We start from the raw sequence: 16,945 nt of genomic DNA on the forward strand, positions 1-16,945 counted from the left end.
CCCTTGTGGGAGTGAGTGTTGTCTGAACATGGCAGGTATATGTTTTTGTCTGCAGTTGACTGTAGTGTTTTGCAGTGTTGGGGAGTAGGGAACTAAATTCAGTAGTTAATTACTTGTGCCATGTAGTGGTGTAGCTAACTACCGAAGCTAACCATTTTTTTCCCCCACAAAAATGAAATATGCAATAATTTTGTTTCTTTTTCGGCATCAGACCTGCCGGTAACACTTTACTTGACACCTAGAGTCATAACACTTTGACAGTCATAACTGCAGACATAACTTGTCATAAGCTGTTATAACACGGTCATGACACGCCATATATTGCGTGTCAGGCCTGTTGTGTGTCAAACTCACAAAACCTACCACACAAGGCAAAACATTCATTTTAAAAAAATGGACTATATTAAATTTCAGTTGTCAGACATGCACCTACCCTAAAGCTCAGTTGCTGATGACCAGGATGAATGCAGGAGCAGGACAATCACACTGACGACGTCTGATAGGCCTATCAGGTGCATGCCCTCTATCAGGCTTATATGATTCTGATGGTCACAAGGCTTCTTGACAGTGTCATAGTGTATTTTCTTAGTCCACGTCAAGTGACACGGGATGGTCAATATGCTTCACGAAAGTGTCAAAGTTTCCTACAAGCTGAATTCAAATATGAGAAGAAAAAAAAAAATTCATGACAAAGGATTTAAGAAAATTTCAAATGAAAAGGAACTTCTTGGCAGGGAGAAAACTAATTTGAATAAATGTGGATTGAAACTTAGGTGTCAGTAAAAGCCACAATACAATGTCACACCAGGTGTAAACATATTGGTCATATGACAAGTTATATCAGCTGTTATGACATATGACCGAGTGTCAAGTGAAGTGTTACCGACCTGCCTAATTCTCACTTGAAACAGTGTTTAATAGAATAAATTACATTATTTTAACATACGACCAGAAAGTGATCAGTCTTGCAATTTGTAGTCTGACATTTCCAATTGTCATATGAACACAAAGTAATTTGGATGCAGTGAACTACCCAGCTGGCACATAACGTTCTGAGAACCATGTTTCTTAGCGCTTGGTGAGAACGTGGTTTATTTGCACACAACTTTCTGGGAATGGTGCAGGATAGTTGCTTGGCTTTTGAACATTCTCAGCACATTTAAGGGACTTCACAAAAGAGGATGCAATTACTTTAATAGAACGTTCCCTAAAAGTTCAAAGGTCACATTTTAGGTCATGTTATAGGAACCTTCTCCGACTGATCTGACATTGGGAATGTTCTCGAATAGTTCAGAGAATCCTGAGAAACTGTAAATTTCAGTATAATGTTTCCTACAGGTTTCCTCGTGGTTCTATGTAAAGTCCAAGAACATTAAGAAACCGTCCCATAAAATGACAAAACGTTCAGGTGTGTTGGCTGTGCCGACTAATTGGCTACACCTAATCTTAATGCGTTTGTTTCCTTTGAAATGGGGTTTGTCTGAATAGACAAATGAACAGCCTCGTATGAGTTTTTAAAAACCTTGACACGCTAGCGCCATTCTGGTTGTGCAGTAGACTAATTCCATGGATAGGAAACAGAAGACCATAGGTTTGAATCTCACTGACGCCATGTCACAATAAAGAAATGTCTTTGCATGATTAATGCCCAAGTAAATTCAGTTCCAAGGGTCCCATCTGTGCTTGTAATTAAAAACAGTTAAATCAGCTATGTCTCGCTCCAGTATAGCTTAACGTCTTCCAGTGTAATGAGTAGCACGGCAAAATAGATTTTTAGAGAAGCTTCCCCGACACTGGTGTTTTGGATGCTTTCCAGACAAAACCACAGGAATCTCACATCTGCAGTTCAGTAAATCATCCATTGGCTCATGGAGCTCACGGAAGGTTGTGCACAATTTACAATCAACGCAAAAGGATGTCATTTTTCAACAAAACATTTATTGCTGGCGTAACATGATGCAACCATAGAACACCAACACCAGAAGAACCGGGTACCAACTGAAATGTACAAGGGAGTGCAGTACACACACACACACACACGTGTGGCTGTCTTAATTCCACAGTTCTTCTTTGTGCGTGTCCCCAGTCATACCAGGCTCAGTGCAGGTGGAGGTGCTGCTGGAACCAAAGCACCACGTTGAGAAAGCAGTCAGCCTGAGTGTCCACACGAGCCAGAGAGTGGGCATCCTCCGCAAACCAAAGCAACCTGCAAGGGGGGAAGCACAGTTGTGTTTATGAGCGGACAATGTAGGAAAACAAAAACAACAAATGTCTTATTGGACAAGTTCAGGTAGTCCCGCCCTGTTTCAGTTTGTTTTGCCTCCGTCGGGTACCTAACAAACACGGCCCAGAGTTCACACAGGTCAACGAACCGTCTAATAACATTGCTAAACTAGGATGGCGCTACATAGCTGCCGTCTTACAGGCTCCTGACCAAATTCTGCTATTTTGTGGTGATTTTTTCCTCCACTGAGATGAAACTTCATTTGTACATAATGTTTCCGCTGTCATTTCCTGTGACGGAAAACAGCTTCTGGACATCAGAACAGCAATCACTAACCTCGATTCGGATATAGATTCTACTTCAACGAGTCGGCAGCTCTGGTTGTTGACCCCGGACCCGGCCCTGATCCCCGGGACTCGAAAGTGGAAGCAGCGGCGTCATGATTAGGCTATTTCAGCGCGCATCTAGACCGCCATCGCAGTCTGTTTTGTTGGGCGAACGTACAATCACTAGAGAACAAACTAGACCAGCTCTGTGGGAGACTATCCTATCAATGGGACCTGAAGAAGTGCAATATCCTACATGTCGAGGAGTCTTGGCTGAACAAGGACAATACATCTCACTGGCAAGATCAGAAGGCAGTGTCGGGTAAGCTGAGGGGTAGGAGGAGTGTCAACAATAGCTGGTGCACAAAATCTAATTTTGGGTCACCTGAGATCAAATACCTCATGATAAGCTGAAGACCATACTATGTACCAAGAGAGTTCTCCTCTACAGTACCAGTCTATCAAATACCTCATGATAAGCTGAAGACCATGCTATGTACCAAGAGAGTTCTCCTCTACAGTACCAGTCTATCAAATACCTCATGATAAGCTGAAGACCATACTATGTACCAAGAGAGTTCTCCTCTACAGTACCAGTCTATCAAATACCTCATGATAAGCTGAAGACCATACTATGTACCAAGAGAGTTCTCCTCTACAGTACCAGTCTATCAAATACCTCATGATAAGCTGAAGACCATACTATGTACCAAGAGAGTTCTCATCTACAGTACCAGTCTAAAGTTTGATAAGCTGAAGACCATACTATGTACCAAGAGAGTTCTCCTCTACAGTACCAGTCTAAAGTTTGATAAGCTGAAGACCATACTATGTACCAAGAGAGTTCTCCTCTACAGTACCAGTCTAAAGTTTATAAGCTGAAGACCATACTATGTACCAAGAGAGTTCTCCTCTACAGTACCAGTCTAAAGTTTGATAAGCTGAAGACCATACTATGTACCAAGAGAGTTCTCCTCTACAGTACCAGTCTAAAGTTTATAAGCTGAAGACCATACTATGTACCAAGAGAGTTCTCCTCTACAGTACCAGTCTAAAGTTTGATAAGCTGAAGACCATACTATGTACCAAGAGAGTTCTCCTCTACAGTACCAGTCTAAAGTTTATAAGCTGAAGACCATACTATGTACCAAGAGAGTTCTCCTCTACAGTACCAGTCTAAAGTTTGGACACACTCATTCAATGGTTTCTTTATTTTTACTACATTATAGAATAGTGAAGACATCAAAACTATGAAATCATATAGCAACCAGAAAAGTGTTAAATAAAATATATTTTATATTTGAGATTCTTAAGAGTAGCCACCCTTTGCCTAGATGCCAGCTTTACACTCTTAGCATTCTCTCAACCAGCTTCATGAGGTTGTCACCCGGAATGCATTTCAATTAACAGGTGTGCCTTGTTAAAAGTTCATTTGGGGAATTTCTTTCCTTCTTAATGAGTTTGAGCCAAATTCTATAGTAAGTACTGTGGTATTCTATAGTAATCTGTAGTTATCTTCTCATGTGGGCAGGATGATGGATTATATAACAAGCGGTTGTCACCTGACGGGGGAGCCCCTGCTCTTCAGAGAGCGGTACAGCTCCAAACCTTGGTGAGGGGACACTCTCCTGTCTTTACCCCCCAGCATCAGGAGCACTGGGGACTTGATCTGGACACAGAGGAAACCAAATGATATGCTTGTCTCATTGACAGCTTATAAGGGAGTGTGCTTGCATTTGTGTGCATGAACATCAAACCTGAGGTGCGTAGGATATGGGGGATTTCTGGAGCATGGTGGTGAGAGCCTCTGGGGTGGGCAGCTGGTCATAAGAGTACTGCAGCCCCACACAAGAGTAACGCCTAGGAAAGGTAGAGGGAGACAAAGGACAACTATCCATCAACCAACCAATTAATCACATTGTAAAAATAACCATTAAAAAAAATACAAGTACTATGCAAATACAGTCTTAAATATGCAGTGCACAATTTCCATCCCCCAACTAGTGCACTTTAATTAGTGTTTTACAGTCTCCACTCTCCAGTCCTATACACTGATAGACAGGGACAGAGAGTGTCAATTCTCACCAGTCCACGATGTCACTGGTTCCCAGTAAGGTGGCAGCGTTGATGACTGGGTTCCTGACGGCACACGCCTTGTAGAAGTCTGGGTACTGGCCAATCAGGTGGCAGGCCAGGAAGCCCCCGTGGGACCCACCCATCACCACCACTTTATCAGGGTCAAGGGTTAAGAGCTTCTCAGCAGTTTGGTCAGCAAGGGCAGTTAGTACAGCCCTCTGGGAATGATAGTTAGGTTGAGGTTAGTTGCACAAGATGTGTTAGTAGTATTGAGTTAGAATACAAATTAGCAACCTGACTGGCACCGCGGGTTGAGAAACACAGTTGTATTGAAGGCTCTGGCTGTAGATATTTTCAGCTGAGAGCTCACTCGGTACCTGCACATCCTTGACGTCTTGGCTCCCGATGTTCCCGGCCAGAGAGAGGATGCTGTCCTGGCCAAAGCCAGTAGAACCACGGTAATTCACTACAACACAGAGAAAGAAACAATATTCTATCAGTGGATACCAGTGTGTTGATGTGAGCCAAGGAGGAAGTCCACTATCTTACCCATGAGTACAGCAAAGCCCAGTTTGACCAGGACTGCTGTCGTGACATTCCACTCTGCAAAGAACTGGGAGTGCGGCCCGCCTGGGAAAGAACAAATAAGCTTCAGTCCGCCGTGAGCTCTTTCATAGATCAGTTCCCATATACATACATAAGTCTCAGAATAAGAATGCCGATCTAGGATCAGTTAATATACTAATTAAATATACAGCGAAGATTTGATCCTAGACCAGCGCTCCTACTACGAGATGCTTTATGAATATGGGCCCAGGATCTAGATTGTCCAGAGGTTTCTCTCACCATGGATAAACACCACCAGAGGGACCTTGGTGCGTGACGGAAGGTGGTTTGACGTAACCAGCAGGGCCCCGAAGTCTAGGCCAGCTGCATAAGAGACACACAACTTAATATTATTGTTTTTTTCTCAAGGACATAGTTATGGCAACCAGACAAGTTCTAAACCACTATTGACTGACTCACAGTACTCTGGGTTCTCCTCCTGGGGTGTAGGGATGATGTCCAGAACATTGACGATGGCGCCACGTAGACATGACTCACCCAGAGGGTCCCAGGACACCTCCTCCTCCTCCCCAGCCAAGGGAAGAAAAGCCACTGCCTACAATTACACAATGCATATATGTTAATGTACTGCAACTACACATGATGGGATATGACCAGGTAACCTAACGGACCACCGTGTGGTATAGGGGTAACCTAACGGACCACCGTGTGGTATAGGGGTAACCTAACGGACCACCGTGTGGTATAGGGGTAACCTAACGGACCACCGTGTGGTATAGGGGTAACCTAACGGACCACCGTGTGGTATACGGACCACCGGGGTAACCTAACGGACCACCGTGTGGTATAGGGGTAACCTAACGGACCACCGTGTGGTATAGGGGTAACCTAACGGACCACCGTGTGGTATAGGGGTAACCTAACGGACCACCGTGTGGTATAGGGGTAACCTAACGGACCACCGTGTGGTATAGGGGTAACCTAACGGACCACCTAACGGACCACCGTGTGGTATAGGGGTAACCTAACGGACCACCGTGTGGTATAGGGGTAACCTAACGGACCACCGTGTGGTATAGGGGTAACCTAACGGACCACCGTGTGGTATAGGGGTAACCTAACGGACCACCGTGTGGTATAGGGGTAACCTAACGGACCACCGTGTGGTATAGGGGTAACCTAACGGACCACCGTGGTATAGGGTAACCTAACCTAACGGACCACCGTGTGGTATAGGGGTAACTAACGGACCACCGTGTGGTATACCGTGTGGGGGTAACCTAACGGACCACCGTGTGGTATAGGGGTAATAACGGACCACCGTGTGGTATAGGGGTAACCTAACGGACCACCGTGTGGTATAGGGGTAACCTAACGGACCACCGTGTGGTATAGGGGTAACCTAACGGACCACCGTGTGGTATAGGGGTAACCTAACGGACCACCGTGTGGTATAGGGGTAACCTAACGGACCACCGTGTGGTATAGGGGTAACCTAACGGACCACCGTGTGGTATAGGGGTAACGGAACCGTGTGGTATAGGGGTAAACGGACCACCGTGTGGTATAGGGGTAACCTAAAGGACCACCGTGTGGTATAGGGGTAACCTAAAGGACCACCGTGTGGTATAGGGGTAACCTAAAGGACCACCGTGTGGTATAGGGGTAACCTAAAGGACCACCGTGTGGTATAGGGGTAACCTAAAGGACCACCGTGTGGTATAGGGGTAACCTAAAGGACCACCGTGTGGTATAGGGGTAACCTAAAGGACCACCGTGTGGTATAGGGGTAACCTAAAGGACCACCGTGTGGTATAGGGGTAACCTCAGTGTTTCCCACAAGCACATGGAGTCTAACCAAATATTAAAAAAGTAACCAGGTGGGATCACCCAGGCCAGGTGGTTAGTCATTTTCTGGGAAACAAGCTCCATTTGTGTCCTCTAATACATTCTAATGCCTTGATTCTGGCCGAAATAATCAAATTATTGAATACTTTTGAGTTTTGATTTTGAGTTTTGAAAATGTGATTTTTTTCTGGTATTATGTTCAAAATTAAAATGACTGAAATGTATGAATCCAGTGAATTGTTCGTGTTTATTATATATTGTCTAGGCTTAGATGATCAGGACTAGTTTTTTTAAGTAAGCAAACAAACCTTTATAAAACATTTATCCAGTCTTCTTTTGAGATTAAAGAATTTTACTGCAAGACATGAATTGCCACAATGTTTGTTCTTCAAATGGTATTTTATTAAGACAAGATAAGACAAAAAAACTACCAGTATGCGAAAGATGAAGCCAAATGAACTCTTACAGATGCGATTCGGGAGACTACTGACAAGTCACTCACTTTTAACGTCACTGTCTGGCAAGTCCTGATAGAGTTCATATCGAAAATACAAAACGAGATCTTTAGTTTACTTGTACCATGGACAGACAATGTAGTTGTATGATTTCTGAAATGGTAAGGATATGAGATTGACTTTTTTTCAGGTTAGACAACATTGAGTCAAGCTTGTTTGTCAATCAAATGACAGTTCTGCCCTACCAAGCAACAGAGCAGTAAATGCTCATAGAGTGAAACTGAAAAAACAAAAAGGACTTGTTTTATTGTCCAGCCAAATTAATTGTAGGCAGATCATTGGAGATGTGGTTGTCTTACTACGGTCATTTTTTATTTACATTGACATGATCTTTGACCCTAGATGGCAGTTACTGCCTTCTTGCTTGATACAGCAAATGAAATGCCTTTCCATGACGATTCTGTTACACACAAACATGTGTTCCCTAATTGCGCCTTGATTGGCTGTGTTCTGTCACTCACGGGGACATTAGGTCACTGCAAAAACTACAGGTAGAGTTCGAAACCTCAAGCCCCTTGGGTGCTGTCATAGGCTGCATACCAAACACTTAGAGATCCTTTCCCCTCAGCTCTCAAATTAAGTGGACACTTCCGATGACGTATCATGAAGAGTACACACTTGCAGAGCAATGGGCGAGGGAGGAAGGAATTATTTTTTTAAATGGACCGTCCTTGACCAGAAATTCACTCATTTATCCTGCGATGATTGTGTTTTCAGCCACCGGTGGCTTATGGGTGCTTTATATGCCCTACAGTCAATTGCATGTCTATATATATTAACTATATATTTATTAATATACGCCAACTGTATGATGGCTAGCGTTAGCCTGCCTAGCTGGAACTTTGAAGGAACATTTTTTAATTCTACAATTTCCAAAAGCTAACCAAACAAAAACATTTATGAGACGTGTTTGTGTATTAGCAGCACAATTTCTAACTTATTTACATTCGTTTTTACTTACTGTTGACTCAATATTGACCTTGAGGTTTTACGTTTTGGCTGACTTTTCTTAACGGATGTACAATAATCGCGAACTGAATTATGGGGCGTTTCAGGACCCGAAGTGAACATAAAATTGCACAACCGTAAATTCCATTAAAAACAAGGGCTGAAGGGCTTACGTTGGAAACTTCCCTTGCTTGGCTAATCATTTGGATCGACGACAAATATGGCCGCAGGGATTCCCCCAAGGGCATAAGGCGAGGGTAAGTGGATGAGAGCGTCTTGTCTGTTTGAAACGCATCCATTGAGTTACATTAACAGTGCCCATCCAAGAAGGCTCAAGGTCGTTGGCCACAGATAAAATGACGTCGAATTACATTATATCTACAGTAGCTTTGATTGGACTGATCATGTCAACGTCATACATTCAAAATCTTAGCGAGCAGTCATCATGAATTAAGTCGACAATCTACTGGCAAATCGTTGTCATATGAAGAGAAATGATGACAAACTTATCGGTGCTCGTCGGCCGTTGGACATCAACATTACACACCAAGTTGGAAATCGCTAACTCACTAATTCAACGATGAGTGATTTGGAAGGAATCAGTGGCTAACTGCAAACGTTGCAAGGCAAAGCGTGCTATTCAGTGGAGTGGGTGTTTAAAAGGATAAATATTGAACACCATGGACCAGAAAAGGTTGAATACATTAGCCGTGCTGTCAATCCAGCTTCTGCAGCATTCAAAACAACTGGAAACTCGGAAATCTCAAGACACATTTATTTAACCTCTAGTGACACCCCGTCCCGTGAACGGGACCGTTGTCATCATCTGACACTAATTAGCATAACGCAATGGACATAAATCTTCCTAGAAAATATTCCTATTCATGAAAATCACAAATGGAATATATTGGAACACAGCTTAGCCTTTTGTTAATCACCCTGTTGTCTCAGATTCTCAAAATATGCTTTACAGCCAAAGCTAGACAAGCATTTGTGTAAGTTTATCAATAGCATAGCATTATGCCCTGCTAGAAGCAGGCAACCTTGTCACGAAAATAAGAAAAGCAATCAAATTAAATAGTTTACCTTTGATGAACTTCGGATGTTTTCACTCACGAGACTCCCAGGTAGATAGCCAAAGTTAATCTTTTGGGAAAACAATATTTTTGTAGGCGAAATAGCTCCGTTGTTCTTCACATTTGGCTGAGAAATCGACCGGAAATTGCGGTCACGACAACACCGAAAAATATTCCAAATTAGCTCCATAATATCGACAGAAACATGGCAAACGTTGTTTAGAATCAATCCTCTAGGTGTTGTTCAAATATCTATTCGATAATATATCCACAGGGACAATTGGTTTCTCAGTAGAAGCGATTGGAATAATGGCTACCTCTGTACTTTACGTGAGATTTTCTCTCCGGGAGCATCATGTGACCACTTGCGCAATGTAGCCCCCTACGGGTATTCTTCAACATAAGTCACAATGCTGTAGACACTTTGGGGAATACGTAGAAAGCGTAAGCTGGTTCATAGCACATTCACAGCTCAATGGGGACTCATTGGCACTTGCGCTTTCAAAACCTGGGGCACTTCCGGATTGGATTTTTCTCAGGCTTTCGCCTGCAACATCAGTTCTGTTATACTCAGACAATATCTTTACAGTTTTGGAAACGTTAGTGTTTTCTATCCAAAGCTGTCAATTATATGCATATTCTAGCATCTTGTCCTGACAAAATATCCCGTTTAAAACGGGAACGTTTTTCCAAAAGTGAAAATACTGCCCCTAGAGTCTCAACAGGTTAAGCAAGTCAGCCATATCAGCTATTATTTTTTAAAGGCAGCAAATGTGGCTGAAAGAACAGTTTTGCTGCCAGACAAGGCTCCGCTGACAGGCAGGTGTAGCAGAGATAAGGATTAATTCTGGCGCTGAAAAGAAAGCTCTATAGCTGGGACAGCTTTATGTAGGTCTTAGCCGTTTTGTGGGCACTGTTGGTCACCGTTATAGTGCAATGAAATGTACCGTTTAGTGTTGTGTAGTGACATTGCTAACATGCACCGAAAAATAAAAAACTCAGAGGGGGAGTTTGTCCCACCAAGATGTACATGCAAAATGGCCATGGAGCACAAGAAAATAAATTCATGTGCCAGAAAATAATGTACGAAGTGGATTTCGACTCATCGTTAGCACATTATATGGGACATGCAAATTGACTCAGACAATGAAAGAGCATCATGCTCTCTCAGAGGAGCTACAAAAAGATGGGTTCATTGTGATGGCTGGCACAGAATTTATGGAAATGTATCAAAAACATATGGAAACCACATGTTTGACTCGGTTCCATTTCAGCCATTACAATGAAGCCCATCCTCCTGTCACCATTCTCCTCTGTGCTCTATCCCTCCGTGTAAAACAATGTGACTGCAAGCACAGCATACACAACACACACACCCAGGAGGTAGAGAGGCGGGACAGACAGGAGACTGTCAAACCAGCAGCGTCTCCCTGTCGTCGCTCACTGACTGACACGCGCTATAAGATGCATATCATTCATTTTAGTGGGAGAGTGCTCGGTGGACTTTCTTTCCACCCAGACTTGTGAATTGTAAAAAGTAGCATAGTTAATCTAAGTGGAAAAAGTACCCGGGTGAAAATGTGTGTAACCGGCTGTATAGCCGACAGCCGGTGCTAATGGAAAATACTGTAACCTAAATGACCACAGCATTGTATAGGTGTAACCTGAATGCCCAGACCGTTGTTTAGTGGTAACCTGAATGCCCAGAGCTCTGTATAGAGGTAACCTGAATGCCCAGAGCTCTGTATAGAGGTACCCTGAATGACCAGACCGTTGTATAGGCGTAACCTGAATGCCCAGAGCTCTGTATAGAGGTAACCTGAATGACCAGACCGTTGTATAGTGGTAACCTGAATGCCCAGAGCTCTGTATAGAGGTAACCTGAATGACCAGACCGTTGTATAGTTGTAAACTGAATGCAGAGGGCTCTGTATAGAGGTAACCAGAATGACCAGACCGTTGTATAGGCGTAACCTGAATGCCCAGAGCGATATATGAATGACCACAATACTGTATTACCAGGCGTGGGGCCTCGTTCAGATGGGAACAGTGGACCACCATCAGGTTATTCTGGATGGTGAGCAGCTTCCAGCTCCCAAATTTCTCAGCTGAGGGGAGAGAGAAAGATTGAATGGTTTGCTACAGATCGGACTAGTTTCAGTTTGAGAGGCTCGAGATGAAAACAGACTAATAATCATATAAAAGGAGAGGAGAGCTTACGGTCAGAGATGCGGGTTACTCTCCTAGAGGTCCTGTCCACTACAAAGAGGTCCTTGGGAGAGAGGGAGAGAATGGAAAGTGAGATCTTGGAGTACAAAATTATTTGCGTCCGCTTGTGCATGTTTCACTATACCCTCCAGTTCCTCCGGGCGCTACTGAAGACCACTCTCTGGCTGTCTGACGCCCAGCAACGAGGTGGCAGAGCCTCATACAGCCCAGCAAACGCATCTAGGGACGGACAAGGGGGAGGCCACAGGAACGGGAGGGAGAGGGATTGATAGATTGGTCCGGGGAAGGAAATGGGTGAGAAGCAAGAGATGGAAGGTTCAGTAGGAATGAGGTGCCATTCTATGTCAAGCTCAAAATGTTGCGTTAAAGTTATTCAATTTCTGTACCTTTCTTTGGCCTATTGACTACGTCCACCAGCAACGAGATATTCCTCATCTCCAGGTCATACTGTGGACAGAGAGAAGGTATGGATATAACAGTATAATAGTGCAAAGTACCACCAGCGAAGCATAAACAGCACTCCACTGACCTCCAGACCATCCTTGCTTCTTTCTGATAAGGCGATAACAGTTCCTTCATGAAGGGGCTGGGAGCGGGGGTCTGGAGGTAACGATGAGGACTAGGGGCAAGGCTGGGAGCGGGGGTCTGGAGGTAATGCTGAGGACTAGGGGCAAGGCTGGGAGCGGGGGTCTGGAGGTAACGCTGAGGACTAGGGGCAAGGCTGGGAGCGGGGGTCTGGAGGTAATGCTGAGGACTAGGGGCAAGGCTGGGAGCGGGGGTCTGGAGGTAATGCTGAGGACTAGGGGCAAGGCTGGGAGCGGGGGTCTGGAGGTAATGCTGAGGACTAGGGGCAAGGCTGGTAGCGGGGGTCTGGAGGTAATGCTGAGGACTAGGGGCAAGGCTGGGAGCGGGGGTCTGGAGGTAATGCTGAGGACTAGGGGCAAGGCTGGGAGGGGAAGGGTCTGGACTGAAGTCTGGGAGTTGAGAGGCTGGGGACTCACCTGCTGCATGGTGAGACACTGGCTGTGGGGGCCAAACACCTGTCCCTCCAGGTACACCAGGTAGCGTCCATCAGGGCTCAGACGGGGGGACGAGACAGAGCTGGTGTCCCCAGACAGACACTCTGTGTAAGGATAGACAAAGGGTTGGAGGTTTGAGAGGAAAGATAAGCTTTGTTGTTACTTCACTGCGAATTAACAAGTTGTTTGCCATGACAATGAACCAATCAAGAAAAAAATGCTCACCACAGTTTCCTTCCAAGTCAAGACAAAACAGAGCTGACCTGAAATTAGATATTTTCATTTGAGTCTTTCTAAAATAACACACAAGGGCATCTCTTGATCAGTCTATTACTCTGGAATATTGATTAGTGAGATGACGTAAACATAGTAGACTACACAGGCTGCTCCTTACCTCCTATTGGAGCAGAACCTCAGGCCCAGTCTGAAGGGCTCATGCCACCAGCCCACAAAAAAAACACACTCGCCATCATGGGCCCAGAGAGCCTGTGTTAACCAGACAGGCAATCAGCATGACAACAATTACTGTACATTACATGGCATAACATGATATTACATAGACTTACATGATTACAAGACATGTGACTGGTGATCCTTCTAGTGAAGTTGCAAATACCATATGATGCTCTGCTAATACCTTCATGTGCGTGCGTGCGTGCGTGCGTGCGTGCGTGCGTGCGTGCGCGTTCACCTGGCCTGGGGAAACATGTGAAGGGACACCCTGCAGCACTGTTACCGTGCCCTTGGCCACGTCGGCCACACACAGCACTGGGACACTTTTACTGGTCAAGCCTTCCCCCCAGTCCTCCCAGTACATACTCCTGTCCTGATGCACAACAGGGGAAAGGAAGGGTGTTGAAGCCATGAAAATAAAATAAACACTGGGTCACGTTTACACAACATAGCAGCCATCCTAAGAGCATTTCCAGAAACACCCGAATGTCACAGACTGCATCCAACTGAATGTATAGCTAAACATACAAAGACAATGAATAGAGGAGTGAGCAGGGTGTTTCGGATACCTTCTCAGAAGGGCTTCCCAAGGGTCTTGCTGTTGACTCTCCAGCTGATGGGCTGGAGGCTGAAGTGTAGGAATCTCCTATAGACCTTTTCCCCTCAGCTACATACAGCAGCCTGCTCTCACATGTAGACCAGGCCAGGCAGCCAAACTGAGCTGCACATAAACAGAGGGCGAACAAGAGACAAAGACAGGCCGTCATGGAGAGAATGACTGGCTTAAGAATTCAAGCAAATGGCCCTGATTAGGTCCACAGTGGAAAACGTCTAGTATCGGACAGAATACTCAGAGCACCGTAGGCATTAAAACCACCCAAGAAAAGGCCTTTACCATCCTCATACACTCTCCCATGTTTGTTGAGAGCTGTGAGATGGATGATCTTTTTTAAGCTGCTGTTGCTCCACACCTGAAAATGAAAAGACCCTCTAAAAGTTCAAGCAAACCAGTATGTACCGTATCCGGGTGGGTGAAGGAATTTAGCCAAATGATGACCGACACAGCCAGACCACTCCATCCTTACCTCTAGGAACTGTTGTCCAGCAAACTGACCGCTGGTTTCCCTGACAACTGCCTTCAGATCTCCAGACAGGGAATAGGAACTCAGCAATCTATTTGAGCAGAAAGGAAGGAAGAAAGCATGGAAAATGGCAGCTTAGAGAAGGACCTATCGTACCTTTAAATAAATACCTACACAAATCTCACACATTACATCATCAACACCAGACACAGATGGAGAATGAGTGGTGGGGGAGAGTTAATCTGCAGTCTGTCTACTTACTCGCCGTGTAAAAGGCTGCAGGGGCTTGGTGGTTGGATTTCTATGTCGGTCTCTTTACTGTAGTTTTGAATCAGTGTCCACTGCTGGGCATAATGCAGTCTGGCTCCCCGGTAGGTCTCACTCTGACTCCACTCTGATAGGTGTAGGAGAGGTAGGAGGAGAGGTTAATAACTATGATTTTTTATTTTTTTTAATATTTTTTATCAATACATTTAAAAAAGTAATTCAAACTATTTTTTCTAACCAAGCAAACATAATAGCATATGTGCAGTCAAAAAACAAGAACATACAGGTTTATGGCACAGACACAAAGGTGAGTCCTCTATGTAACTCTAAGGTAGCAGCAGAGACCGAAGAGGAAGCGAGAAACCCCACACCCTAATTGTTTCTGGTTACATTAGTCATTGTAAATAAGAGTTTGTTCTTCACTGACTTGCCTAGTTAAATAAAAGGTTAAAAAAAATATTAAATACGCCCTTTCAGTTTGTTAACCAACTCCGAAGCAGAAGAAAATTGACGACTTCAAAATGGTGATGGCCTCAGGGGCTACCGGTGGGCTCACAGACACCATAGAGGGACAGTTACAACGTTGCGATCTCTATACATCTCTATTGTGTGTGTGTGTGTGTGTGTGCGCGCAGTGTCTCACCTGCAATTAAAGTGAAACTCGTGCCGTTTAATAGTGCCATGTAGTCATTCGCCGTCACGAAGGCAGAAATAGGGGTGGGATACCCACTATATTCACGGTACAAAGTGCTGATAGCATCGGGTTCCATTCGTGCCTAGGTGCAGTAGCGTTAGTTAGACAAGCAGCTGTCAACTGTTTTTGGAAACACTTTTACAGTGTATTAGCTAGCTAACTAATCACTTCCATCGATTACAGGTGATATTAAAGCCATGTGACTGCATGCATTCAACAAACTATGTATCAGCTTCATTTTAAAGGCTTAGAGAGACGAATGTTAAGATAAACAGAGGCGGAACACAAATGTCCATTTTGAGCTAAAGTGGTACTTGTAAAATAAGTAATAATAACAATAGTTGTCTTTTACCAGGAACTCCATGTCGACACGACGGCCGATACCATTTCATACAGGGGCTGATGGAAGAGACCAAACGGAAGGCGGCAGCAGCAACACATTTTGTAGGATTTCACAAAGGAAGTGATTAATGGCGCCTTGGGATTTCACCCCAACTTTGACGTCACACCAACTCTGGTCCAAAGAATCCCAGATAGCACTAGCCATTAAAAATAATAATAATAATCTCCTGCCCCATCCAATCCCACAGTGATACATAAACTCAGCAAAAAAAAGAAAAGAAACGTCCCTTTTTTCAGAACCCTGTCTTTCAAAGATAATTCGTAAAAATCCAAATAACTTTACAGATCTTCATTGTAAAGGGTTTAAACACTGTTTCCCATGCTTGTTCAATGAACCATAAACAATTAATGAACATGCACCTGTGGAAAAGTTGTTAAGACACTAACAGCTCACAGATGGTAGGTAATTAAGGTCACAGTTATGAAAATTTAGGACACTAAAGAGGCTTGTCTACTGACTCTGGAAAAACACCAAAAGAAAGATGCCCAGGGTCCCTGCTCATCTGCGTGAACGTGCCTTAGGCTTGCTGCAAGGAGGCCTGTGGACTGCAGATGTGGCCAGGGCAATAAATTGCAATGTCCATACTGTGAGACGCCTAAGACAGCGCTACAGGGAGACCAGACGGACAGCTAATCGTCCTCGCAGTGGCAGACCACGTGTAACAAGACCTGCACAGGATCGGTACATCCGAACATTACACCTGCGGGACAGGTACAGGATGGCAACAACAACAGCCCGAGTTACACCAGGAATGCACAATCCCTCCATCAGTGCTCAGACTGTCCGCAATAGGCTGAGAGGCTGGACTGAGGACTTGTAGGCCTATTGCAAGGAAGGTCCTCACCAGACATCACCTGCAACAACGTCACCTATGGGCACAACCCCACTGTCGCTAGACCAGACAGGACTGGCAAAAAGTGCTCTCACACGAGTCGCGGTTTTGTATCACCAGGCAGGGGTAATGTTTCCATACCCTACATTACTCATATACTGTACTCTATATCATCTACTGCATCTTTATGTAATACATGTATCACTATCCACTTTAAACTATGCCACTTTGTTTACATACGCTACATTACTCATCTCATATGTATATACTGTACTCGATACCATCTACTGCATCTTGCCTATGCCGTTCTGTACCATCACTCATTCATATATCAATATAATGTAATAATATATGCCATTTAGCAGACGCTTTTATCCAAAGCGACT

General features: G+C 44.4%; 1 protein-coding gene across 1 annotated transcript; it reads right to left on the minus strand.

The window, feature by feature from the left end:
* Nucleotides 1-1,916: 1,916 nt before the first annotated feature.
* zgc:136971 (S9 family peptidase) lies at nucleotides 1,917-15,802 on the minus strand. Its single transcript, XM_046343420.1, has 22 exons — nucleotides 15,677-15,802; nucleotides 15,274-15,406; nucleotides 14,625-14,757; nucleotides 14,367-14,454; nucleotides 14,177-14,252; nucleotides 13,851-14,002; nucleotides 13,520-13,654; nucleotides 13,223-13,314; nucleotides 13,054-13,091; nucleotides 12,811-12,932; nucleotides 12,196-12,256; nucleotides 11,934-12,028; nucleotides 11,801-11,852; nucleotides 11,600-11,688; nucleotides 5,653-5,788; nucleotides 5,473-5,556; nucleotides 5,176-5,256; nucleotides 5,004-5,092; nucleotides 4,636-4,844; nucleotides 4,308-4,410; nucleotides 4,113-4,219; nucleotides 1,917-2,206 (listed from the first exon to the last, which is right to left on the minus strand). Exons 1-22 carry the CDS (start codon nucleotides 15,686-15,688, stop codon nucleotides 2,098-2,100), a joined length of 2,196 nt encoding a protein of 731 aa, XP_046199376.1. The 5' UTR covers nucleotides 15,689-15,802; the 3' UTR covers nucleotides 1,917-2,097.
* Nucleotides 15,803-16,945: the final 1,143 nt, after the last annotated feature.

The sequence above is a fragment of the Oncorhynchus gorbuscha genome, linkage group LG03, assembly GCF_021184085.1.
Source record: "Oncorhynchus gorbuscha isolate QuinsamMale2020 ecotype Even-year linkage group LG03, OgorEven_v1.0, whole genome shotgun sequence".
NCBI lineage: Eukaryota > Metazoa > Chordata > Actinopteri > Salmoniformes > Salmonidae > Oncorhynchus > Oncorhynchus gorbuscha.